At 39.3% G+C, this 27,633-nt stretch overlaps 1 protein-coding gene across 1 annotated transcript in view; it reads left to right on the top strand.

Moving 5' to 3' along the window:
- Positions 1-27,633, top strand: part of RASEF (RAS and EF-hand domain containing) — a 77,304-nt gene that overhangs the window by 10,674 nt on the left and 38,997 nt on the right. The window contains exons 2-3 of the mRNA XM_023213426.2: positions 20,436-20,582; positions 23,909-23,999. Coding sequence (XP_023069194.1) covers positions 20,436-20,582; positions 23,909-23,999 — 238 coding nt within the window. The remainder of the gene's footprint in view (positions 1-20,435; positions 20,583-23,908; positions 24,000-27,633) is intronic.

The following is a 27,633-nucleotide window of genomic DNA, read 5'->3' as shown; positions in this document are numbered from 1 at the left end:
TGGTGCAGACCACGCGATAGCTATACTTCTGTAATAAGAATACTCAAATAAGCAGTAACAATCATAAAATACTAGCACAGTAAAAAAAAAAAAAAAAAGTCATGCTAGATTCTTAATAGACATAGAAATACAGTACTCCATAATACCTGTAGGTATCTTAAAAATGGTAAATGTTGGGTACTAGGCTTAGTACCTGGGTGGTGAAATAATCTGTACAACAGAGCCTCATGACACGAGTTTACCTGTACAACAAACCTGCACATGTACCCCTGAGCCTAAAATAAGAGTTAAAAAATAATCTGAAAAACTGTTTAAACATGAAAACATAGGATTTTGCAGGTTTTTGTTTTTTTTTTTTTCCGAAGGTGAAGGTAGCTTGATGGAGATGTGGGGTTGCAGCTGCTTTTAGTTAGTGGGGCAAGGACATAATGCACAAGGATCCAAGAGAACCCAGACAACGCAGGTGGACAGTCTGTGCTAAGAGGATGATCACGGTGCGAAATGGCATCAGGTCCACACTGCATTCCTTTGTAGCCTGCGGGTGCAGCTGTTAATGGACTTGCATTTCAGTGGCTGTTACTTGGGGGCATAAAGCATTAACACACTGGGAAAAGTCATTTCCACTTTAGCATCCTTCACTTACTAACCTAGGGAGTGAACTAACTGATGCTGCAGGTACCTGCATTATGGCAGAGAAATCCTAAAAAAAACATCTTGAGTACAGAACTCATGGGAAGCTCCAGCAAGGCACAAAGACAGAAATGAATGTCAGATTGATTCTGTGTACACAGATTCAAGGTTTTGTATTGGTCTAAAAGGATAATGTATCACCTCTCTCCTAAGAGATTATACCAAATGAGCTCTCTTCAGGATAATAAAAGTCCATTAGTCCACAAAAGTTTAGAAATCTATTAGGTTGTTAGAGTCCTAATGACCCTGGCTAAAATGAAAATATGATGGGATAGCTGAGCACTTGGAGCCTTGGGAAGTGACCTACTCTGTTGAATGATATTTAACATTAAGGTTTTTATCAGTAACAAAGTTCTTATTCAGCTCTTTTCATCAGTCCTAGCATACATTCACTGTGAAGCTGGTACATTGGTCTACATTGATTAACCCCAATGAAAGTGCAGTGATTTTAGACATTTGTATTAGAGTTTTCCAGAGAAACAGAACCAATAAGATGTGTGTATGTGTGCATAATGTACATAAACACAGACACACATATAAAATATATGTGTTATGTATATACCATATGTATACACATATGTCTTTACATATTATTTAGAAAGAGAGAGATTGAGAGAGATTGATTTTAGGGAATTGACTCGTGTGACTATGGAGGCTGGTAAGTCCAAACTCTGCAGGGCAGGATGGCAGGCTGGAGACCCAGAGAGGGGTTGAGGTTGCAGTCCTGGTAAAAAGGTCATCTGCTAGCAGAATTCCTTCTTCCTCCTGGGAGATCAGTCTTTGTTTTAGGTCTTTACTGAATGGATGAGACTCACCTACCCACATTATGGAGGGTCAACTGCTTTACTCGAAGTCTGCTGATTTAAATGTTAATCTCGTATATAGAATACCTTCACAGCAACATACTCACATGTATGAGCAAAAATCTGGCTGCTGTGGCCTAGACAAGTTGACATAAATAAAATTCACCATCATAGCCACTAAGAGAGGTTTTCAAATATTCTCAGTTTTGAGAAGATCACCGAGCATTTTTGAATGCTTCTAGCTTGTGAGTAACAGAAAGCTTCAAACTATTTTAATCAGGAAAATTTCCTATACATATATTATATCCCCCCACCTTCCAGATGCTTAAACACTCCACAACAAAGTATCAAAGTCAACTTTAAAGTTATTATTTTTTTTTATCTTCCAAGAAAAGGCTTGCCCTACATCTGCTTATGGCTGTGAGACGCCCCTCTGGGAGAAGAGGTCTTATTATTTAGCCTTGTTCCTACCCCTCCACCCTTGCCCTACAATCCCATTCTTCATCAAAATAGTCATAACTTCAAACTGAGCACCTCACAGAAAGTACATCTTGGATTTGAGCATAGCCATCCAGCGAGCCACACAAACATTATGCTTTGCTGGACTTTCCTGGGCAAATTCACTGCTTTCTGGCTTCCTTTCTTCTTCTCCTTCCTTCTCACTCCTTCCTTCCCTCCTTTCTGCAAATGCTCTGTGAAAGGAAGGCATTGTGCCAAGAAGTCCAAAGGCTGACATTTTAATGAGGAACAGGAAGAAATTCTTTCCAGTAGGAATGGGTTCTTATCTACTAGTTTTTGTCCCTGAGTTGGAAGTTACTTACAGGATGTAATATGAGAGCACAGGGAAGCCAGAAGTGTTCCACCAGGTGTAAGTCCTAAAGCAGCCACAAGAGAGCTGCTAGATTCAGTATTCAGCAGCTCAGTGGGCACTGGTGGTAAATCACGTCTTCTCTCTGCTGCTAGTCAGGGGCGTTTCTAGAGGTGCAAACTCCTAGGGCCCACCGCAGACTCACTGAAGCATCTGTATTTTAACAGAATCCCTGAATGATTTGTGTGTGTAGTAAACTCTGCTGAGAAAATGAGAAGTGAGAGTGTGGGATGTGGCCACATCTGCTGGGCAGATGTTTCCAAAAAGGCAGAAAAGACCCAGAAAAAAATCGCTGAACTGAAGTAGAAGAGAGAAACTTCGCTGACTTCAAAATGTTGCCTTGGGGTGCTTCTGGTTGTTTGATATCTGAATTTTGAGATGTTCATGACTGAGTTTACCTTGAGGATACAGTCCTTTATATTCCATCAAGTACTTTGTGTATTTTGTGAATGTATTCTTTAAAGACAAAACACATGCAAAAAAAAGCACACAGAGCGGAAGTGTACAGCCTGCTGGGTTTTCTGATGGAATGCTTGAATAAATCAGAATGCAGGTGAAGAAACAGAACATTTCACTACATTGCGGAAGCCCAGGTTCCCCCCTTCAATCACTGCAGACCCCTCTTTCCAGAGGAGTCATTGTCCTTTGCCTCTGTTTTGATGTTACATACATAGGTTTGTACAGTGCATCTGGCTTCTTTCGGTCACCGTGATGTTTGTGAGCTTGTAGTTTAAAACTTTTATTTTCATTGATGTAGATTCTTCCATAGTGTGAAAATACCACAATCGATTTATCCAGTTTACTAAAAATGTCCATTTGGATAATTTCTACTTCATGGATGTCACACATAGTACTGCAGTGATCATCTGTCACAAGACTTTTGGTAAGCACATGGACGTGGGCAACGCATTGGTCAGAAAAATTGTTTGCAAAATCACTGAAGCTTTCCGTGCTAATTCCGGGTCATCATATGAAGTCTAGTTTTATTCTGGGAGCTAGTAGAGTGATATCCCCAGGGATTTGTGGAGCTGGTGGTTCAGCTTGGCTTTTGAAGTTACCGTGTGGAGTGTCTGTGCTTGCCATCAGGCTGCCAGATGACGTTTTACTATTCTCAGTACTTCCTTCCTTCGTGGGTCTTTGTCTGTCGAAGTTTTGGAAAACAGATTATCAGATACATTAGAATTGTGTTTTTTAAAAGCCCCGTTTGAATGTAAATTATTCCTATACCAAGCAGGAGTGTCTCAGAAGCTGTTTTTCTTATTTTTTTTTTCTGACTTTCCAACCTCCTTTTGGATTCTTCTTGGCGTCAGATACCTGAGTTTCAGATAGCTAGAGTGCTGCCATCATTTTGAAATTATAATATTATTATTATTTGTAGTTTTAGTCCTGTTCCATTTTTATTCATATATTAACTCCTTTTTCAATTTTGTTTATTTTGGAGGTTCCTCAAGTAGACGCTGTAGCTTTAAATTATCTTTTTAGAAATTCAGCCACTTAAAGAGAGCCAAGCACAAAACATGGAGTTATATTATTTTGAATACAAATAAGCAGTAGGTGCCCAGCCAGGAGTGGGCATAGTTCACGCTGAATGAATCCACTGGAGTCTGTCAGTCACCTCATATGTTGGTCACTGAAATTATTTTTAATCCTTTCTCTTTTGAGTCTTAGGGGAATGCTTAAAAAATTACACACCAAGATAAACAAATACTACTGCTTTGTGGATTCTCCTTGTCCACTCAAGCAAATTGCTGTAATACCTTTATGACAACTTTCTGTATAGTACTTGGATTTAAAGCAACAATTAGGCATTTACTTCCATTTTCTTTAGTAGCTTTTGCATTCGTTTTGCTGCCCAGAGGGTATCTTATTATCCAAGCAGGTGAGAGAGGAGTGCGGCTCAGACCACAGGGAAACAGAACTGGAAACCAAGGGAATGTTAAAGGTTTGGGATAAAAAAAATATAAACTGAGATACATGTAAATATACAGCTTACTGAAATTGCTTTTTCCTTATCTGATGAACCGGTGAGTTCAGATGATGACTCAATTAAGGGAAGACTGGTTTTTCTTTTCTTGACATTTCTTGGGGGTTGAGGTCAGACTCTGTTGGCAGATGGTGTTTGCAGATCTGAAGGCTGTTTGCTCTTTTAGTGAACTGTGGCTCTGGGAGCACAAAAGTGGGCCAGTGGCAGGACAACTGATCCTTGAATAATGTACAAAAGTCGGATTTTAATGAGATTTTTGGCTACCTTTTTTTAAAAAACACATTTCAGAAAGTCACCCTTCCATTCTGGAGAAAATCAAATGAAAAAGTAATTAAACGTTCCAGCAGGTTGCTGGGAAAGCAGTGGCGTGGACAGATGATGGGCAGTGGGGTCTGTCTCAGGAGGCTTCTGCCTTGTGGAAAATGTATCCCAAGCACCATGGAGTGAGACTGGGAGCCTCTCAAAGGGTCTTAACTGTTGAAATGTCAAATTAGAGATGTCAGCAACATTTTATTTCTAAGGGGAAATGTGTTTAAGAAATTCATAAGAATATCTCTACAACTAATTTTACTTGGTTTGATATTTTTGATCTATTTTTGTATCTTTTCATAAAACGGACTGGAACACTGTTATTGATTTATCTTTATGTTTGATGGTTAGGTAGCAGGGTAGGTAGGTAAAAATCAGTGATTCTTAAAAGTAGATTATAAAATTCTGGGACATGTCTTTTGGGACACTAAACAAATAATATCACATATATAAATAGTTTTAACATAATTCAAAGATGTCATAGATAATAATTTCATGCTTAATTACATTAACTGTCATAGCAAACTAATATAACCTTTGAAATAGGCTTTTAAAAAGGCCAGAGCACCGGGCACGGTGGCACACACCTGTAATCCCAGCACTTTGGGAGGCCCAGACAGGTAGATCACCTGAGGTCAGGAGTTCAAGACCAGCCTGAATAACATATCTCTACTAAATACAAAAAATTAGCAAGGCGTGGTGGCGCACGCCTGTAAACTTGGGAGGCTGAGGCGGGAGAATCATTTGAACCCAGGAGGCAGAGGTTGCAGTGAGCTGAGATCGTGCCATTGCACTCTAGCCTGGATGACAAGAGTGAAGCTCTGTCTCAAAAAATATATTTAAAATAAAAAGGCCAAAGCAGGTTGTGTAGAATTCTAACAAATTTTCTTGCCAGGGTTATGTATATTCAAGTGTAAGGTTTAACTGTTAACAAAATGTGATGAGGAACCAAACAGTTATCTTTCCATGATACCAGTAATAATTCAGAATTAAATGCCAACTATTTAATAATCAATGGTAGGTATTCAATACATAATAAGTGCTAATTCAGGAAATATATTTGCTATTGAATGAACAAGTAGAATGCACTTACATATTCTGGAATGTACTAATTTCGAAAGAAAAAGTGTTCTTTACTGGTATTCATGATTCTGTAGTATATTAATAAATCATTTGGAGATTTTAGAATGACAAGCAAATCCTTATGTTTTGTAGAAGCTAATGGTGAGTTATCTATGTATGCAATATATTGTCTTTGTTGATCTCCATAGAATCATGTAATTTAATTTATTTTTGGAACTCACATATATGCTATTAACAAATATAAATATTATTTTGTTAAAAATGTCCCCACATTTATCATTGAATTGTATTCAAAATATATTCAAGATTTGATACATGGATTTAGCCATTCAGCTGATGTTGAGATTTCAGCAACCTTAGCTCACAAAAACACAAATCTGAGGTGGAGTGTATTTGTTCATTTTCATACTGCTTTGAAGAAATACCCGAGACTGGGTAATTTATAAAGAAAAAGAGGTTTAAGGGACTCACAGTTCCACAAGCCTGGGAGGCAAGAGAGGAGCAAAGGCACATCTCGCATGGCTGCAGGCAAGAATGTGTAGGGGAACTGCCCTTTATAAAGCCATCAGATCTCATGAGACTTATTCACTATCAGTAGAACAGCACGGAAAAACCTGCCCCCATGATTCAATTACCTTCCACCGGGTACCTCCCACAACACGTGGGAATTATGGGAGCTACAGTTAAGATGAGATTTGACTGGGGACACAGCCAAACCATATCATGCAAAAAAATGAAGGGGCCTTTGCATATCAGAAATAGTTCCAGATACCAGCAAGACAGTTTCTTGAGTTGAACTTATTTTCAGCATTCTTAGCATCTGTTATATGGTAAATAGTGGGCGCATCCCCATTGAAAACAATGTGAAAGGAGAAAAGGGAAAAAATAATGGAGAAGGCAGCAGCACGCTGAAGTGATGCGTGTAAAGTTCAGATGGAATCTGGTGTGCTTTCTAGAATCTGCTACTTTCTCACTGTGTTCAGCAGGGGAGACCCTTTTTATCTTGGCAATCATGTTTCCCATAGTTCGCCCTCTCCCTAACCCTGTGCAGGCAAGTCTCACCTGCTCACTCCTTCCCACCGTTGCCCTCTTTATTCTCTGTGAGTCAGAGTTCTGAGCCTGTCGCAGATCCAGCACAAAACTCCACCTTCTCCACATCAGTTCATGTTGAGCCCTTCTTCCCAGACCTCCTGCCTCCTTCATTCATTCATTAATGGAGAAGCTGCTCCAGGTCAAAGCTATAGGTGCCGGCTGCTGCAAGGGATATGAGACTGATAGGGTAACCGGGAAGGTAAAACATCCATAGAAAACTCAATACACAGAACGCAGATAATAAAGTGTGGTGGGGGTAGGAGGAGAGGGATTTCCCTGTGACTGAAGTATTCAGGGCTGATTTTCAGAGGTGACTTTTGGGAAAGCCTTGACTGATGTGTAGGATTTGGCTTCTACATAGCATATATGAAAGGCTTAGATTCTGATCAAAGACTCAGATTAAAATGTACTTTGACCAGGGAGGAAAGAATTTGTTTCTCAACTTCTGCAGTCTCAAAAATTGAAAAACAAAAAACAAACAAATAAACAAACAAAAAAGCAGAACAGTGATGTGAAATCAGTCAAGAAAACGTGCTTCATCTGAACCTTGTCTCCTTTGTTGAAAAGTTACATGTTTTATATTGAGCCCTCTACAAAATACTTGAAGACATTGAGCACCTAAGGATGGAAAAAGAAAGAAGGAAATGAGATAGGAAACTAGAGTGGCCGTAGAATTGATTCCCTAAACCAGGACTTGTTTGAGAATAAAATAAGGAGAACTAATTTACTTTAAATTATATAATTTTATCAAAATACTATTTTATTATCTAACAAATTGTTTTTATTATATAGTGGTCCTATATACTAGTTCTAGTCAAAAATTTTAAAAGTAAAGTTATTTGTAAAATATGTAAAAGGTTTATGTACATTGAAGTAAAAATTTTCTTGTCACTTACGCGAACATTAAAAATTGCATGTGCAAAATAGTACTGGAATATATTCATGTATTTTAATGTTAATTACCTGTATCTATCTCTAATGCTAGAATTAGTGGTACTTTTCTGAAGAATACATCTTCTTCGAATGTGGTCGTATTCTTAAATTTTTTCTCTAATATCGCTTGTAATCTTTAGAGTTACGGTTTCATTTTTTGACTACTAAATTTGAAATTGTTGGCATCAGCAGTTGACTCTTCTGTGTAGATCGTGATTTTTTTTTAAATTAAGAAAACACTCTCAAGTGTTGAACTATAATTGTAGAGTAAATTCTAAGTGGAGGATATCGTTCATTCTTTTTTGTCTTGGTATTGACATGTAAATATTAACATATGTGAATAATTTAGTCCACGGTTGTCACAGGTTCTATGTCTTTACCTCCTTTCAAAATACTTCTTTTAACAAATACTTTGACAAATTTGTTAACATTTATAAGTTGTGTTCGTTTATGTTTCTTTTAAATGTTTTCCAATACTTAGATACATCAAAATTGTAGCACTTCTCAATTCTATCCTATTGTTACAGAATATAAATTTAATCAATAAAGATAGGAAGACCATCAAAAGATTTTTCTCGTAAGTTCAGATATTCCAAGTAATAATTACAGAATTACATTTATACATTTTAACTCTCATCATTCAATCTGTTTAATTCCTTAGCATCTTCCTGTTTTCAGGCTTACTTTTCAATTAACTTCAATCTGCAAAAAACTTGAAAAATGGATGGTAGCCTTTATAGTTCCCATTGTTGAGTGATTTGATTAAAGTTTTCCAACTGATTTTGAACAAAATGTAATGAAAGCTTAGAGGACTAGTTTACAAAATGACGTAGGACATTTAGGATGATTTGCTAAGTAGTTCTTCAAAGGTCCAAAGATTTCCAAAATCTGAATGGTGATAAGCCACAAAGAGAGAAAATGACAATTGCAAAAAATGTTTAGATAATGTAATTATGTGTGTAAATATATTTGAAATTTTGACATTTTAGTCTGCAGAATATTAAAGTGTATTTGGATTCAGTTATATGTGCCACCAATTCCAATGCATTTCTACTTCACAGATTTCGTGATTTGGTAAAAATACAATTTTTACTACAATGCTTTATTCTTTTATTTTCCACTGAATTTATGATAGCATTTGTAATAATAAGATTGAATGTTTTGTCTTTGACAGAATGAACTTCCTGAACTTTGATTCCATCTACTTTTTTTGAAGCATCTCATTGCACTGATATAAAACTAGCCTGATTTACCTTTGTGAATTTCTTTTTCTGCTAATGCAGAGAATAAACACAGCTATCATTTCACTCTTTGCATTTATACAAGATAATCGGTAATAAAAATTTGTGCAGAATTAATTTGAAACAACAGTCTCTTGACCTAAGAAAAAAGTCATGTTTCACAGGTGGTATGTAAGTAAGCGTTCTGCAGCTGCGTGAGTAAAATTGTAGACTCTGAAGAATACAGTTGTCTTAAAAGACATAGATCCTGTTGCTTCTTCAGGAGCTTTATATTTTCTGGTTTTCATATGGCTAATGATACCACTATAGGGCACCATGACGTCACTGTAGGGCACCATGGTGGAGGATAATATTGAGAAGCTTTTTTTTAAAAAAAGAAGATGGTATAGTGTTCCTGTGTAACGTGTACTCACTTCTCCTTATTAATATCTTGCTTTGGTGCAGTGCAATTGTTACAATTAATGAACTGATTATTGATTCACTGTTATTAACTGAAGTCCATATTTGGATTTCCTCAGTTTTTCCCAAAGTCCCTTTTTTGTTGTTGTTCCAGCATCCATTTAGGACACCACATTCCATTTTGTTGTCATGTCTCCTTATGCTCCTCTTGGCTATGACAGTTAACCATTTGGAGCAGCTATGCATTTATCTACTTTCTTGAGGAAAGGAAATTGAGTACTCAACTTTTTATTAAGCGTGCACCATTTTTTTGTTTGTTTTTTGTGGTTGTTGCTGCCAGAAGGGTTTACTGCAAAAGATAAAAGCATTGCCATCCAATAAAATAACTAGATATACACTTAAGCCATGTAAAAAGCATCAGCTTACTGTAGCAAGAACATCCGAGGTACTCTCCATCGCTCTGAGGCAGGCCTGTCCAACTTCTGTTTTCTGTACATATTTCATGTGCACTATGCTTGTAAATTTCCAGTTTCCCAGTGACTTGACCACATGGCTGCCTGGCAGCATTTCGCACATCTTGCAGATAGGAGCACAACTGACTGACTTTCGAGATGGTTGGCCGAGGCAACTGCTTCCAGTCTTTCTCCACCACCATCTGAGTCCTGAAGGAGCTTTCTGTCTCCAGCTTCTCTTGTCCAAGCTTAATTTGTTTTATCAGTGAGTGTGAGTGTTCTGTTTCCTGCTCCTGAAAGGAAAGTTTCTGGTAAGGGTCAGGAAAGGAGAGATGGGTTTACTTCTGATTATCTTCTGATTTAGCCACATATTATTCTATCTTTTCCCTGGCATGGATGTCTCACACACTAAAAAGTGAAAGTAAAAGTAGAGATGCAACAAATTCACCCTGGATTATTTTGATGCAACTGTTAATAAGTTTAAATGCACAGTTGGTACGCGGTTTAAGAACAGGTAATACATGTTAGTGCAACTTTTTGATTACAGTGAAAGGGAAATTCTAGTTAGAGGCTTACTGTGGACAGGATGCAGGACAACGAGCATAAACTGGGCGTGTGTGTCCTAATCTGGGAAGGTGACATGTCATCTAAAGAGAAATTTTACATAAGAATGGATACTGTACTCCTTATTTTCTCCTCAGCTCCTATCTTTTTTTTAAACCAAAGTAGAAGTATTTTTTTTCCATGAAAAATAGCTATAATATACCGACTTGCACTAACACTACTAGATTATGCCTACATTTAACTTGACTCAGGTTAAGTTGATAGAAGAGAAATACAGGGAGAGCAAATGTGCATTGCAAGACAAGTGCTCTTAAAGAGCTGTATATTCTTACATATACATGTACGCACATATAGCACATACTATAATATCAACAAAATGAACTTCTGTGTATGAAAAAGTTTGATCTGGACTTGGGGCAGGATGTGAATAAAAGCCTGTTTATCTGAGTGTGGAAGGGTGAGTTCTGCATTGTCCCATGCACATTGCTATGCTCAGGGCCTTATGTTAATAGACGGTAACAGGGGTCACCACAGCAAGGCTCATCTATCCCTCTGCCTATTACTGTAAATAAAGTTTTATTGAAACACAGCCAAACTTATTTATGCATTGTCTAGGCCGCTTTCACACTGCAGTGATAGGGCTAAATAGTTGCAACAGAGATAGTATGTCCTGCAAAGCCTAAAGTATTTTCTACGTGGTAATTCACAGAGAAGGTATTGCTTACCCATGGACTGTAACTTTTGCAGACTGACCTTGAACATGACCTAATTTAATTCTCCCTTTTCAGTTCCCAGAGTACTGCCACCCGTAAGACATTTCTGTTCATGGAGCTTCCATACTACAAGGTTTTCTTCCTTTGAGCCCCTTTTGAAACACCATCCAGACGTGGGCAGGAGACAACCATCTACTTCTTTTTAACTCAGTTGGGGAGTGGAGTCAGGAGTAATAATGGATGGGAACAATGGCTGGCACTTACTGATTACCAACATTGTACCTCACAGCTACCCTTAGGTGGTAACTTCTATTGTTATACCCACTTTATGGTTGAGGAAGCCGAAGCTGGAGAGGTAAAGTGTTTGGCTCTGAGTCATAAAGCTTAGATGTGGTGGAGGAAGCATTTAAATCTGCCCAGGCCATTCCACTTATCCCGTGCTGTATTCATTTATGACTCCAGAAGCCCTAGTTGTTTTGAGGCTGTGCCTGCGGTAAACCTTCAGCACGATGCTTTCTGCAGTTTCTACCTTCTTGCCTCCACTGGCGAACTCCCAGTAACTAAATATCAGTGATTGAAAATAGGAAGCAATTTGCAATCTGAATTGTTTCTAGACATTGAGTGGATCTAGTTAACTCTCTCATCTTCCAGGAAATTTTCATTTTAATACCTTTTGGTGAATATTATAAAAATAGGTACTTAGGTAAGTAATATTTCTCTAGATGACACAAGCCCAGAAAGACTTTTACCTGCAGGAGATGTATGTGGTTAAGGGGGCCTGGGTGAGGCACTGGCGGTTTAAAATGTAGATTAGAGACTCCTCTGATCAGACAGCCACAAAACCAAAGCCAGAGAAGCCTCAGCCCCTGGACCAGGTTGTCTTTCCAAGTCTGCTGGTTCCTGGGGCCAAGTGGAGGAGACCATTGTTTGTTTTCTCTTGCTTGGAGAGCTGGATAGCCATTCTGTATGCAGATTGAGACCACAGCCAATCGTAGGCAACTCTGTTAGTGGGAAGAGGTCATCCTGTCTAGAAAGCAAGGCTTAAATTTTAGAAAGGGAATTAATATTGCTCTGTTCTAGTAGCATAGCTGGATTTGGCCCTTAGAATTTATTTTCTAGTTAATTTGGGGTTTATTCTGGAAGCATGCATACTATGTAATAAAAATACGTTTTTAAAAGAGTACTTTTTATTTAACTTGTATGGAAGAGAAAGGATAAACCTTTGCACTTACTGACGAAACAACTGTGATTCGTTCGGGGCATTGAACGAAGTAGGTGAACTGGTATTACATTAGTAAGAACGTACTTCTTGTTCTTACCCAAAAAGAGAAATAATTATACTATCAGATTTTAGTTGTCTGTAATTTTGCCTATTCTGGAGTAAAAACTAGTGACAACTCCTGAAGTTCTACATTTCTGGATTAAATGATAATGGCCTTAGATTTATCTTTATCTCTGCACATTTATTTCAAAACCCTTAGTTTAATTCCTTGCTTCAGCCAAAACTGTGAAAATGCAAACTCTATCGTGACACCTCTTGCTTTAAATCTTGCCATGGCTTCCCATCCTTTCGGGATATCCCTGCCGACCCCCTTCAATGCACTTTGGTCCTTGAGGATGTGCTCCTCCGGCTCCTGCTAACTTCTCCAGCCCCAGCTCTCCTGCCTGAGGCTGTGCACAGCCTGTGGCTATTGATACCTGGAAGAGACCACCCCCTACTGCACCCCCTTTCTGCCTAGTTGACGTCTATGCACGCTTCAGGGAATACCCCAAGCTCTGGTCACATTCACCTGTTCTATGCTGTCAGCACATCTTGTACTTAATCCTCACAGAACTTTTCAATCACGTGTGAGCTTTATGCAGGAAGGAACTCGGCTTCCTAGCATTTTCTTTTCATGATCTCACATGGTGCCTCTTGGATTGCATGCATGTTTTAATGTCTCATGTTCAGATGCTAGGATCTCAGCATCAATGTTCTTGTGGCATTCCTTAGTGTGGAATGATGAAGACATTGGCATTTAATACTGTGTGCTTTTGTTTACAAAAAATTGGGTTTTAGATGCATAAAACAAACAGTTTGAATAATTTAGCTCCCTATTTTAATGCTTAAATCAGTAAGACTTGGGATCTGAGGGCCAGTTTTCCTAAGCACCCTACTGGATCACTGTGTTTCTTAGTGTGGAGTGAAGTTTTCTGTACTTAACTGGTTTCCAGAGATGTCCTGAGATCAGCTGTGTCCAAGCTTTCTACATACCAGCCCTACTGCATTCCAGATATATAAACACAAATATGTATGTCATCTTCTGAGTAAAATGTTAATCTTATGAAAATGCGTGACCTTTAAAAATTTCTGTACGTCTTAGGTATACCTGTTTTCTCTTCAAATACATGTAATTTCCCTCTCAGCTTCAATGGGAATATTTGCTATTTAAGGTTCTTATTTCCCAGGGATCCTTTAAAAATTTTAAGTTTTGAAGTTTTCATCAGTAATTAGCCATTGCTACTGTCATTCATACAAATCATCATATAATTTGTTGGACAAGAAGGTAAATAACATCTAAAACATTGACAATTCAAGGTACATTTTTCTCTCATTGCATTTCACTTGATGTCTTCAGACACAAGTTAGATGTATTAGTGTTGGTTGCTCTCTCAGCACAGAAGTAGAGACTGCTTTTTTCTTGACTGGCTAATGCTTACGACTGGATCCTTGATCTTTCTTTACCTGGTGTTTGCCAAGTACACCTGTAAACAGATCTGTGTGGTATTTGAGAGTGCAGGTGTAATTGCTTTAGATGAGCCCCTGGGTACCTCATGAATTCAAAATGTTTTCAAGCCTTGTCACTGCTCGTCACCCTTCTCAGCACTCACTTGTGCCAACTGGGTCAGGCCCAGAAGAAAGCAGAGCTGTGTGTCTGGCCATTGTATCGTTTCTGCTTGTTTAACTTTTGACGTCAGAAGCTAGGACACCGGAAGAGGCCAGTAACTACTACACCCTTGGGGAGGAACAAAAGATTATCTTGGCACCAAGTAATGGTGCCAAGTTTATTGAGTTGAGAAATCCACAGGCATTTAACTGCCCAGGCGAGGCACAGCATATAAATCTTACATAGAGGGACCAGGTATTATCTTTTGCTATGATGAAGTGTTTTGTATTTTTTGTTTTTTTTTCCTTTTTCTATCAGGTGTGAGAATTGCCAAGAGCTTTATGTTACAGTCTCTTGGCATAACCCAGAAGGTGCATCATTTCCACAGTATAGACCAAGCGAAGCACACAGGCAGATGGGGTCAGGGATGGAAGGTGGGACTCTGCCCGCTGCATGTAATGGTCCTTCCCCCAAATAGCTTTAAGTAAACTAAATTGTATAAGGTTATCTCATTTTTATCTTATTCATGCTTTCGTTCTTTTAAGGAGTCCTCTTGTAATGTGGGTAGTCCTTGTAGCAATAAAACATGTCCTCTTCCAAAAAAAATCTTGTTATATTACATATTCCTAAATGGAGGCATGTACTTAAGACCCCTGAAAACTGGCTCAGCACTTTCTTCTGGTGTGAAGAGCTAGTTCTTCCCTGGAGAGCCCAACTCTGGAGCCAGATGGATTGAGTGGGAATCCTACCCCTGCTGAAGGGACATACTTGCCTAAGTCTCCACCTCAGTAAATAGGATACTAGTGATAACATCTTCATAGAGTTATCATGAGAATTAAATGAATAATATATGTAAAGGCTTAAATAGGCACCTCGACTACATATATAAGTATTATATGATCAATAAATGTCTACTTTGGTATATGAATGCTTCAGAATAGCCTTTTGTTCCCTTCTAAAAAAGAGTGGGTAGTGATTGTTAAGACTTATCTGATCATAAAAGTTTTATTACATACTTTATGGTGTGAAGCTATCAAGTAAGGAGGTAAGGAAGTATGTTAATATGGAAGAAGATGATACAATACCCAGAGAGGAAACCATAATGCCAACTTTCTAAGCTTAAGCTGACTGTAACAAAGAACTGGCTTTGTAACGAAGAACACGTCTTACTGGCTTCATGCAACGCAAACGTTTTTTTCTTATGTATCTGACAGATCGAGGTGATCAGGTAGCTCTCCTGAGCAGTCTTCCACCATGTGGTGATTCAGGGATCCAAGCACGTTCTATCACGAGGCTTAGCCATATTGGAGTTTTTCACTTCGGTGATGAGGATGAGGGAGAAATTGGGAGAGAGTGAAAGAGGGAGAAAGGTGGGAAAGGGAGAAAGAAGGAGAAGGTGGAAAGGGAAGAGAGAGAAATTGAGAAAGAAAGTGAGAAAGAAAGAAAAAAGAAAGAATGAAAGAAAATGTGCTGAAGAGTTTGTAAGCGATTTTAGAGGTCAAGCCTGGAGGTGGCAAACACGTATCATTTCTATACCTACTCCATTTTCTAGAACTAGTCACATGACTCTAACCATCGGCCAAGGGTTCTTGGGAATCAGATTTCCCTGTGTGCCCTGTAATGCAAAGCAAGATAGTTGAGTTTCTGTGGTAGAGTCCTGGCACAACAGGTAAGCATGTGACATATTTTCTGTTAGTGGCAGACATTTCCTATAATTATTCTATTTGTATACTTCACTGTAAACTGTTTTTGAAATTCTCTGTAATGAATTCCGGGACCAACAAATGACCCAAGAATTTACAAATCATTGTGTTTCTTTCTCGTTTTAGAAATTTGCAGAAAGTAAGGGAATCTACTCAGATGTCTACTTCTGAACATTTTGATGTTGTACAGATAGCCAGCAAACAAGGATTCGAGGTGACGGTATCTTTGTGTGTGTGTGTGTGATGGAGTCTCACTCTGTCACCCAGGCTGGAGTGCAGTAACACGATCTTGGCTCACTGCAACCTCTGCCTCCCGGGTTCAAACAATTCTTCTGTCTCAGCCTCCCAAGAAACTGCGATTACAGACGCTCACCACCATGCCTGGCTAATTTTTGTATTTTTAGTAGAGATAAGGTTTTACCGTATTGGTCAGGATGGTCTCGTACTCCTGACCTCAGGCGATCTACCCACCAAAGTGCTGGGATTACAGGCATGAGCCACCGCACCGGCCTAGATGATGGTATCTTAATGTCCCCCTGACAGGCAGGATTCTATTAAAGAGCTGGTTTTTATGCTTTGCACCTTCCTGGTAGTCAGTAAATGACAAAGGCGCAAAGAAGTTAATGATCCATTAAAATTACGTTGGACAATCTAAGAGTAGAGATTTTTCTTTTATTGCCCCCTAATAAATATGGCTCACTGTTGCAACCAGAATTTGTACTCAGTTCTGATGGGAAAGATAATGGCAGTTTTCTGTGTCTTATAACACCAAATGAAGAGACTTACTACTGCAGGTTTATTAATAATAATTTTCCTTGAGCAGTTCTTTTGAATCATATTGGCCTCTGTACAGATCACGCAGTTTGTTTATCAGAGTAAGCCTGGGGCCAGGTACGATGGCACAGGCCTGTAATCCCAGCACTTTGGGAGGTCGAGGCGGGCGGATCACCTGAGGTCAGGAGTTGGAGACCAGCATGGTCTCAGAGACATGGTGAAACCCTGTCTCTACTAAAAATACACACACACACACAAAAATTAGCTGGGCATGGTGGTGGGCACCTGTAATCCCAGCTACTTGGGAGGCTGAGGTAGGAGAATTGCTTGAACCGGGGAAGCAGAGGTTGCAGTGAGCCGAGATCGCACCACTGTACTCCAGCCTGGGTGACAGAGTGAGACTCTGTCTCAAAAAAAAAAAAAAAAAAAGAAAAAGAAAGAAAGAACAAGCCTGGGAGAGTTTACAGCCACATGGACACACCTTGGGGCCATGCTTAACTAAGCTTCAGAGTTAATGTGTACCTTATGTTTTTCAGTGTTTCCTAGATCTATGGATTGATTTCGAATCCCATTTCTTCTGCCAGAGTTTAGCTATTTAACACATAGGGAAGCAATATGATTTTATGGTTGATCAGGTGGCCCACAGTGTGAAACTGAGTTTGAATCCTTGTTCTGCCACTTAACCACCATGTTACTATGAGCCCTATACAGTATGTGTTTGCTAGGGCTGCCTAGGTATTTGTGGTAATAAGCATCACAAACTGGGTGACTTAAATAACAGAAGTTTTTTTTCTCACAGTTCTGGAGGCTAGAAGTCTGAGATGATGGTATCAGCAGGGTTGGTTTCTTCTGGGGCCTGTCTCCTTGACTTGCAGATGGCTGTCTTTTCCTGTGTCTTTACATGATCTTCTGTGTGTGTGTGTGTCTGGGTTCAAATCTCTTTATATAAGGTGACCATTAAGATTGGATTAGGAGCTACTCTATTGACCGCATTTTAACTTAATTACCTCTTTCAAGACCCATTTCCAAATATAGTCACATTCTGAAGTACTGGGATAAGAAAGGTTCTTCATGATGTTGTTGTGAGCATTTGAAGAGAGGAGGCATACACGTTTCCTCACACATTACCAGGAATATGGTGACTACTCACTACATATAACTATTTTTGTTACAATTATAAATTGTATTCTATCTGACTGTGTCTTCTTTTCCAGTTGTGAGATGGCTCTCTGCATAGCTTTGTAATTACTGAGGCCTGGGATTATTGTCGTCTTTGTTGCGCCCTCATAGCATCTTATAATGCTGCCTTCCACAGAGTAATAAGGCAAAAGCCCAAGGAATGTTGATCAAGTGGATGGGTATGGATTTTGTGCTCAGGATTTCTGAGTGGTCTTCTGTGGCTGTTGCTTTGGTGTCACTGTGGTGTCACACCATAGATGACTGTGAAATGCTCTCAAACTTCCTGGTTCCTGGGGTGGCCTGCCCCAAAACTAGACAAGGACCTGAAGAAGAGTAGTCTCTCCATGTCAGGGACAGGAGACAGAAGTCGTTGTGCATTGTTAGGGGAGTAACTGTAAAATCACAGAACCAGATCACCAAACATAAGGATTATCCAAACATTGGAGGCGATTTTTAAATCAGGCAGTGTGTCAAAGCGATTGGCTTTCCTGCAATTATTAGCTATCCCCAACATTTCTAGACCTAATGAGAATCAATGGAATAATTTGATGCTGGTATTATGGTAAGTTATCATCTCATGGCCAAAGAATTGACTGTTCTCTAAGTTTTTGGTATTTCTTGTTTCAACTGGTATAAGTGTTCTTTGCTTTAAAAAAGTGCTGCTACTGTCACAACCCAGTCACAGCCTGTGTTAAATACTAGCAAGCAGAGATCCACTAGGATCAGAAGAAGAAGGCCAGATTGCAGAGTCTCTGATGTAAGCTGTCCAGGGAGGTCAGTATGCAGCCCATCAATCTGGAGAAGCTTGGATATGCTGGGGAATAGTGTGCTTATTAAGTCTACACATGGCTATAACATCCATCCATAGCAGATGAGTTACACAGGCTTCATTAACTAGACACAAAGGGTATATCATTCATAGATCATGCTAGATCACTCTTAGTGAATCAGTTCTTAAACTGTGAATCAGCGACACCACCAGCCTCACCAACTAGCTCCTTTATGCTCTATCAGATCAGCTACTGAATCTGGTTAATTTTTCTTTTGAAATACCTCTAAAAATGTTTGTCTTTTATTAAAAGGTTTTAAATAGTAACTATGAGGACTGTCACAAATAAAGAGTGTGATACAATAAGAAATATGTAGTTGGTCTTTGTCCCAGCTCCCTGGAATACAGCTCCTAAAACCCTTGGAGTCTCCAGAGTGATGAGTGACTTTTGCATGGTAGTGAGAAGGCTGGTAGCTGGGGGCCCCTAGACCTTCAAGAGGGGGTTGGACATGATTAAGACTAAGAAAGACTGACATGATTAGAAGGTTGGAACTTTCAGCCCCATCCCTGACCTCTAGGGAGGAGAGAGAAGCTGAAAATTGAGGTAATCACCAGTGGCCAGTGATGTAATCTCTCGCATCTGTGCAGTAGAATCACCATAAAGCCCCCAAAACAATAGTGTTTGGATTGCTGCTGGGTTGGTGAACATACCGAGGTGCTGGGAGGATGCTGTTCCCAGAGGAGGCATCGAAGTTCTGTGTACCCACACTCTGGTCCCATACCTTGCCCAAAGCATCTCTTCCATTTGGCCATCCTGAGTTAAATTCTTTATGATAAACTGGTAAACCTAAGTCAAGTGTTTTCCTGAGTTCTGTGAGCCATTTAAGCAGAGTATGGAACCTAAAGAGGGGGGTCACAGAAACCCCTGATTTATAGGTGATTGGTCAGAAGTGTAGGTGGCAACCTGGAACTTGTGACTGGCATCTAAGTGGGGAGCAGTCTTGTGGCACTGATCCCTTAACCTGTGGGGTCTGTGCTAACTCTGGGTGGTGTCAGAATGAAATTGGATTGTTGGACACTCAGTTGGTATCTGAAATGTTAGAGAATTGGTTGGTATGAGGAAAAAATTCACACATTTGGTGTCAGGAGAATTGTGACTGACATCAATGCAAATATATATAAAAATGTGAATTTATATGAAGTAATTTTTAGCTGACCATAACCTAATAGTTACATTCATTGCTGTGGTTTGACTGTGTCCCCACTCAGATCTCATGTTGAATGGTAATCCCCTTAATCCCCATGCATCTAGGGACAGAGCTGTTGGGAGGTGCTTGGATCATGTGGGCGGTTTCCCCCATGCTGTTCTCACGATAGTGAAAGAGTTCTCAGGGGATCTGATGGTTTGAGGAGGAGCTCTTTCTCCTTCACTCCTCACTCTTCTCTCTCCTGTCACCATGTGAAGAAGATCCTTGCTTCCCCTTCCACCATGATTGTAAGTTTCCTGAGGCCTCCCAGTCATGTGGAACTGTGAGTCAGTTAAAACCTCTTTTATGTATAAATTACCCAGTCTTGGGTATTTCTTTATAGCAGTGTGAAAATGGACTACTACACCCACTGTTACGACCATAAAGGCTGAAACATGTCTTATTAGGGGTAGGTGAAACATGGAATTAAGTAACTGATTTAATGTTACCTAATTGTTCTATAAATTGTTTTATCTTTCTATTAAAATTTAGAAAAAAAAAAAAAAAACACAGCAGGAACAACAACAAAATCCTTCCTTATTAGTCCCTTGCTGTGCATTTTCACTGTCCTCACAGGTCTCCATCTCCTATTGTGGAAAAAATACAGCCGTATCTCCTGACTGCTGTCTTCCCTTCCTTCCGATCATTTTATGATTGCTGGTTTTTCTTTCCTTAGTTCTTCATTTATGTTTCTCTTTCTTAAAATTCCCCTGCAGAGTTGCCTTTAAAGTTTTATAATTGGTTTAATTTTTCTTTATTTGGCAGAGAAGAGCAAGTTAGTACCTTGTACCAAAACATCAACCTTGTGGAACCAAGATTAATTCAACCATATGAACATGTTATAAAGAACTTCATCCGTGAGATCAGACTTCAAAGCACAGAAATGGAAAATTTGGCCATTGCGGTGAAGAGGTATTGTAGTCCTTCCTTTATAAGTGGCCTGTGGGTGCTTTAACTTGCTGTCTGACCTGGGCAGCAAATAGACTGAACTGCATTTTCACGCTATGATATTGGTGGACTTACTGAGCTTCAGGAGTCTAGAGCTTTCAAAATTAAGCCAACACTGGAGAAGTAGGTCAGCTACCAATCAATCAGTAGGTCATCATGATCCTATTATATAAACTCTTCAGGATCAATGATTTGATACAGAACAATTAAGAGACTTATCTTACATCTTGCTGCTTAAAACACACAGGAGAAACTTTATCTAGAGAAGTAGGTGGAACACTATTTGAAGCCTGGCCTTGTTACCTACATGTATGAGACTTTGCGAGCAGGTTACGTAATCTCCCTGAGTTCAATTGCTGCATCTGCAAAATGAAGATGAATATCTTCACGTCCTCTGGGTGTTAAGACTTAGTGGATAATGTCGTGAGTGAGCCCCTCACACTGCCCACCACATGGCAGGTGCTCAGCAGTACTGCTTTGGCTCTCTCTACTCTCTAGCCCTCCTCACTTGGCCCTCCCCCTCTGAACTGAAAGCCAAAGAACTATTAAACTCTTACTCTAATACAGTTCATAGAAGCCGTAGCTAGCTTACATAGGATATCTGATTGGTGTTAACAGCTGTATCATGCAAAAAAAGAATTTATATGTGTTGCAGTCCAAACATCAGCCTCTTCGCCCCCTGGAAAAACTGCCTCCCTTTAGCATATATTGGAAAAAAGAGGGCATTGTACTTGTGACAGTTCTGGTGTGTTGTGCCCCACCGATGCCCCTTGCTGCCATGTGCTCCACCAGCTGTGCACCCTGCTGGTTTCGCCTGGAACTTATAAACGCAGCCCTTTTAATAGGAGGCTGCCCTGTCTGCATAGGGGTGGGTGACTTGTCTTCAATTCTGCCTTCTCTTTATCCCTCCCATCCACATGATGCTGAAACTATCTAGTTGAACCTTCGAAGTAACTAAAGGACATTATAATGTAGGAAAGAAAATATTTTAGATTCTTGATACAAAATAGGACCTTTCTTATAGTCCTAGAATCAAGCAAAAGTTAATCTATTCACAAGGGACTTCTTATGAACATTTTTAGTACCTGACTGACCGGTTTTCTCTCAAATTAGCCTTCTAGGGGCTTCCGGTAGGATAGCGCATGGTCCTCAGAACTCCAAATTCTGTAGAGCATGCTGGAATGTGGATCAGAGTCCCAGAGTTGGCCTCTTTTGACATGTGACAGGCAGACACACACATTGATTCTTCAGAGCACCCAATAAGTATTAAAACAGACAAACTCACAGGTATACACATAGGTACACATATACAGACCCACACAAAGATATGTGGGTATACACACACATACACACGACCCCATCTAAATATCTAAATATAATACCATGTGCACCTACGAGGGAAAAAAACAGACTGTCATGCTTGATGTTCTCGTTACCAGCTAGGCTGCTTCTTCACGGTGGAGTGAGTACATCACATTAATTCGAGCTGTGTTGGCATCCCCATCCACTCCCTTCTGTGCTGCTGGGGCCATCCAGAGCCAGGCTCTATGCGGAGCCTAAGTCTCCTAAAGGCTCCTTTCTTAGCTATCAAAGACCTCAGGAAGTATTTAAATGGCTACTTGTAAACCATTCCTTGCATTCTTAGCCATCCATCCTCACCTCTATTTTGGACTGGGGGAGGGTTTTGGCCATTTTGCTCTGCACTGCACCCGAAGAATGGGTTCCCAGTGTCACAGTGGGCAGACATTTCACTAGAAATTAGAAATTGCTGGGGCAAGCACTCTGTTGTTATGCATCACCCTGATTTGCAAAAGAAGAAAAATGTTGCTCAGAAGTGAAAAGGGCAGAGAGAGTCCATTACGGAGCAGTCCCAGATGTGTGGGATGGGATAGCTAGAAGAAGTAGGTGGGAAAGGATATATGCCTTAGCCATTTACCGTCCCAGAGTTGACCAAAAAAACCACCAGACATTGCTATGGAGATACATAATTTCTGGACTTCAAATAACAGGTATTTATAAGCAAAAATGAACTGATTTCCCAAGTTTGGTTAACATAACCTTAGCAGGCTATAAGCTGAGGAAGAAGTAAATAGGAACAGAAGATAATAATGTTATTGAAAATTTTACTTTGGGGTCTTTTTCCTCCCACAATATTTCCTTGGAGTTTTATGTGGAAGTTGAACCAATGCATGAATAAATTGTGTTGTGAGGGAGTAAATAAGTCAAAAGCAGGTAAATTGCTATAGCAGAGACCTATCAAACTAGAAGACAGAAAATATTCTATTTAAGCCCTATCATTTATTAATAGCATGTCATTTGTCCAAATGAATCACCTCTAAAGCTCATGGTTTAGATACAAATCAATGTGCTTTGCCTCCATAGAGATGTGATTTATAATCGCACTCGTAACAAACAAAATTTTTCTAAAAGGTAACCTCATCTACATTCTAGAACTTTAGGGGACAAATAAGAAATAATGATTGAGATCTTTTTTTCCCTTCTCACTTTAACATATAACATTGTGAGTTTTTTATAGTGAAATTTCAAAATTATATCTAACCATCACTTTGCCACGGAGTTCTTTTTTAAATCCAGGATTGTAACTCAGTCATGAGAGCAAAAAAAAAAAAAAAAAAAAAAAAACCAAAAAAATTCAGAATTTATTGAGAGCCTCCCAGCACTTTGATATCTTTATTCTTTGCCACAATCTAGTTTAATATCATTTTATCCTATTTATTCGTTTATTTGATATAGTCAGGTACCACATCACGATGTTTTGATCAATAAAGGATTACATAAATGACAGTGGTCCCATAAGAATATAATCCTACATTTTTACTGTATCCTGTGTTTAGGTACACAAATACTGGCCATTGTGTTACAGTTACTTGCAGTATTCAGTACAGTCCCATGCTGTTCAGGTTTCCAGCCTAGGAGCAATATGCTATACCATATAGCCTAGGTGTGAAGTAGGCTCTACCAGCTAGGTTGGTGTAAATACTCTATGATGCTTGCACAATGACAAAAATCTCCAAAAGACACATTTCTCAGAATGTAAGCTAGTTGTTAAGGAATGCATGACCGTATCTAGTTTTAAAATGATTTTACACCAAAATGGTCAAATTGCCAATCTCATTTTATTATGTAGATGGAATGGGGAATATCATTTTGAATGGTGTGTTTCTCTTCATCTGTAATATATAGGGCTTAACATAGATGAGTCTGAAGTTTCTCTTCATGTTTCAAGTTCAAGAGTATAATGAAAAGGTGTGCATCCTTTTGAATTTCAGAGCCCAGGACAAGGCAGCTATGCAGTTGAGTGAGTTGGAAGAGGAAATGGATCAGAGGATTCAGGCTGCAGAACATAAGACACGGAAAGACGTGAGTTTCTGGGTTGGCCATTCATTCAGCAGATCTTTATGAGGTGCTTTCTATGGAGAGGGCCCAGACACTCTTCTGGGTATCATGCATGGGTACAGCAAGTCCAGCTTCCCACAGATCCTCCCAGCAAAGGAATTTTTACTGGTAGTGTTTTTTGGGGATGGGGTAAGAAGAAATAGAAATAATAAGCAAATAAAAAAGGAAAGCAAATAAGTTCAGATAGTGACAAGTACAGTAAAGAAATAACATGTGCAATAGTGACTGGAAGAGGAGGCTGCTTACGTTGGGGGTTAGAGGCCTCTTTGAAGGGGTAACATCAGAGACAAAGCCTTGGGAGAAGGCAGAGGCAGCCTTCGTAGAGAAGGTGACTTGACTTTCCATACCTGTGTCACTGCCCACACCCGCTGCCCAGTTTAAATCTATATTAGAGTGAAATTAAAATTCTGTCTTCAAACTTTGGTGTTTTATAATGGAATACAGCCATTACTTGGTACCCGAGGGGATTAGTTCCAGGACTCCCCCGCAACCCTGCATACCAAAATCTGCATGCTTAAGTTTTTATGCAAATAATGTATATTTACATACAACCTACGCATATCCTCCAGTATACTTTACATCATCTCTGGATTACTTATAATACCTAGTATTTAACACAATGTAAATACTTTGTAAAGAGCTGTTATACCGTATTTTTATCTGCATCACTTTTACTGCTTAAAATATTTTCACTCTTTAGTGGTTGAATTCGCAGATGCGGAACCTGTGGATTTGAAGGGCTGACTGTATGCCTTTATTCAGTGTTATAGGAACCATTTAAAGTTGAGAATGATATGTTACCTTCAGTGATTTCCATTGAAGAAAGAATTTTTTTTCTTATATTTTTGGGTGATTAATGTTTATTGAAAACAGAAAATAGACAGTGCTAGGTTAAAAATGTCACTTTTGTTTATTCATTCACCCTGTTAACACTGAATGGCCGCAAAATAATGTGCAAGTGGCCTGAACGTTGGCATCTGGGAGACCTCAGTTTGCATCCTGGCCCTGATCGTATCCAGGTGACATTGGGAAAATAACCCAACCTCTGAGCCTTTGTTATTCCATCTCTAAAATGGGATAATGCAACTTACCTGCCTTCACAAGAGTTAAACATGATGATCTATATAAAGTGCCTGCCACAGTACCTGCAATGTGGTGGCTGCACCCAGGTTGTTACTGTCCTGCTCTTTCCTGTGGCTCTTTGTATTCTTGATTCCTTTAAATTCTTCACCTTAAATGGCTTTCCTGCATATATGCCCTGGGGTGTCTTTGTTGTCCTGTCTCCTTATACAAAGTTTAATAAGAAGCTGGACGTCATATTCAACCACATAAATGGTTCAAGATTCATGGTCCAGCTTCAGAACAATGGATAACCCCTTCTGCTAGCACTTTCCTTTTGGTAAAAAGGAAAGAGTGAAATCATTTTTCTGCCTTTTTTTCCTCTCCATCTGCTGTGTTTAATCTGTGCACTCATTCATTCATCAAACACATATCAAGCACATGTGTTATTCTGTCGTCACATCTCATTGCTTCTTCTAGATAAATGCATCCCAAATTTGTTGCTGGTAATGAGGATATTACCATGGCCCTCACCTTTTAGAACTTCATGTTTTGTTAATTACAACATCTTTAGTTTCCTTGGCTTCAGTCCGGAGGTGGCAAATCCATGCATCTGTGGCATCATTTCTCTATTCCACGGCAATGACACATGTGGCCTGTAAGCCACCATATACATGTGGTCTCCACACCTCAGCACTCCAGTCCAGGACCTCACTGCCAGCTGAGCAGCTTTGGCACTGTGAGGAAGCTTGTTTGCCTGTGCATCCCAGTGTCCACCTCACACCTTTCTAAAGATAGCTTCTCTGGAATAACGTGCCCAGGCCAGTCTAAGATTTTCCCTCATTTCCTTCCACTCCATACGGCTCCCCTCAGCTCTCCAGGGTTCTTCACCCCCAGCTCTGGCCCAGTGGCCTTGCTGTGCCTGACTCTGCTTTGTCTCCAGCTGTTTTCTTTGCCTTGATGATTATCTCCTCAATCCTTTCCTCCTTCCCAAATTCTGCAAAGCTCAGAGGAACCCCCGTGATGCCCTCCCCTGCTCCTCTAGCCGCATTCACTCCTATCGCATATATAGCATATATTGCATTGCTTCAGTTTTTTTTTTTTTTAAACTGTAACAGCTTTATGAAGGTATAATTGGCATGCAACAAACTGCATATGAAGTACAGTATACGTGAAGTTTGGACATACGTATGCACCATGAAACCATTCCCACAGGCAAGATCGTAGGCATAACTATCCACCCTAGAAGTTTCTTCATGCCCCTTGAAGGCATAACAAGCCTTTTTTCCTCCTTTCTTTGCCCCTTTTTGCCAGATAATCATTGTTCTATTTTCTGTCACTGTAGATTAGTTTGAAGTTTTCAGAACTGTATAGAAATGGAGTCATGTAGTATATACTATTTCTTGTCTGGCTTCTTCCACTCAACAGAATTATTTGGAGATGTATGCATGTAATCAGTAGTTTGTTCTTTTTCATTGCCGAGTAGTATTCCATCAAGTAGGGGTACCACAGTGTTTAGCCATTCATCTGTTGAAGGACCTTTGAGTTATTTCCAGGTTTTGGCTATTGCAAATTAAGCTGCTATGAATATACATGTGCAAGTCTTTATAGAGGCATATACTTTCATTCCTCTTGAGTAAATTCCTGGAGTAGAATGGGTTGGTCATCTGTGTAGATGACTGTGTATTTTTGTAAGACACTGCCAACCTGATTTCCAGAGTGGTTGTACAGTTGTGTTTCAATCAGCAGTGTATGAGAGTCCCATTCTTTCAGCATTCTAATTGGTGTGTAGAGGAATCTCATTGTGGTTTTAACTTGCATCTCTCTAATGAATAGTTGTGTGGAGAATCTTTTCTTGGGTTCATTTGCCATGTGTATAATTTTTTTTTTTTTTTTTTTTTTGCTGAAGTGTCTTGTTAAAAATCTTTGGCTCATTAAAAATATAGTTTTTTTTAAAAAATATTATGTTTTGAGAGTACTTTTATATTCTGAATGCAAGTCTTTTATCAGATACCTGATCTATAAATATTTTCACCCACACTGTGACCTGTCTTTTCATTCTCCTAACAGTATCTTTTAAAGAGTATAAAGTTTTAATTTTGATGAATTGTAATTTACCAATTTTTTTCATGGATCATACTTTTCTTGTGGTCTTTAAAAATCTTTAACCCAGGCTCACGAAGATTTTCCCCTATGTTTTCTTCTATCAGCTTTATTGTTTTAGGTTACATTTAGGATCTATTTTGTATTTGGTGCCAAGATATGGATCAATGTTCATATTTGTTTTTTGCATGTAGATATCCAATTGTTCCCACACCTTTATTAAACAAGAATAACCATTTTCCACTGAATTGCCTCTGCACTTTATCCAAAATAGTTTATTCTATGTGTGTAGGTTTATTTCTGGGTTCGGTGTTCTGTTCCATTGATTGCTTTGTCTATTGTTATGCTAATATTACATTGTCTTGATACCTATTGGTTTATAGTATGTCTTGATACCTATTGGTTTATAGTATGTCTTGATACCTATTGGTTTATA

This window comes from Piliocolobus tephrosceles, chromosome 14, assembly GCF_002776525.5.
Source record: "Piliocolobus tephrosceles isolate RC106 chromosome 14, ASM277652v3, whole genome shotgun sequence".
Lineage (NCBI taxonomy): Eukaryota > Metazoa > Chordata > Mammalia > Primates > Cercopithecidae > Piliocolobus > Piliocolobus tephrosceles.
The sequence above is the reverse complement of the archived record's forward strand: the minus strand, read 5'-3'. Positions and strand labels throughout refer to the sequence as shown.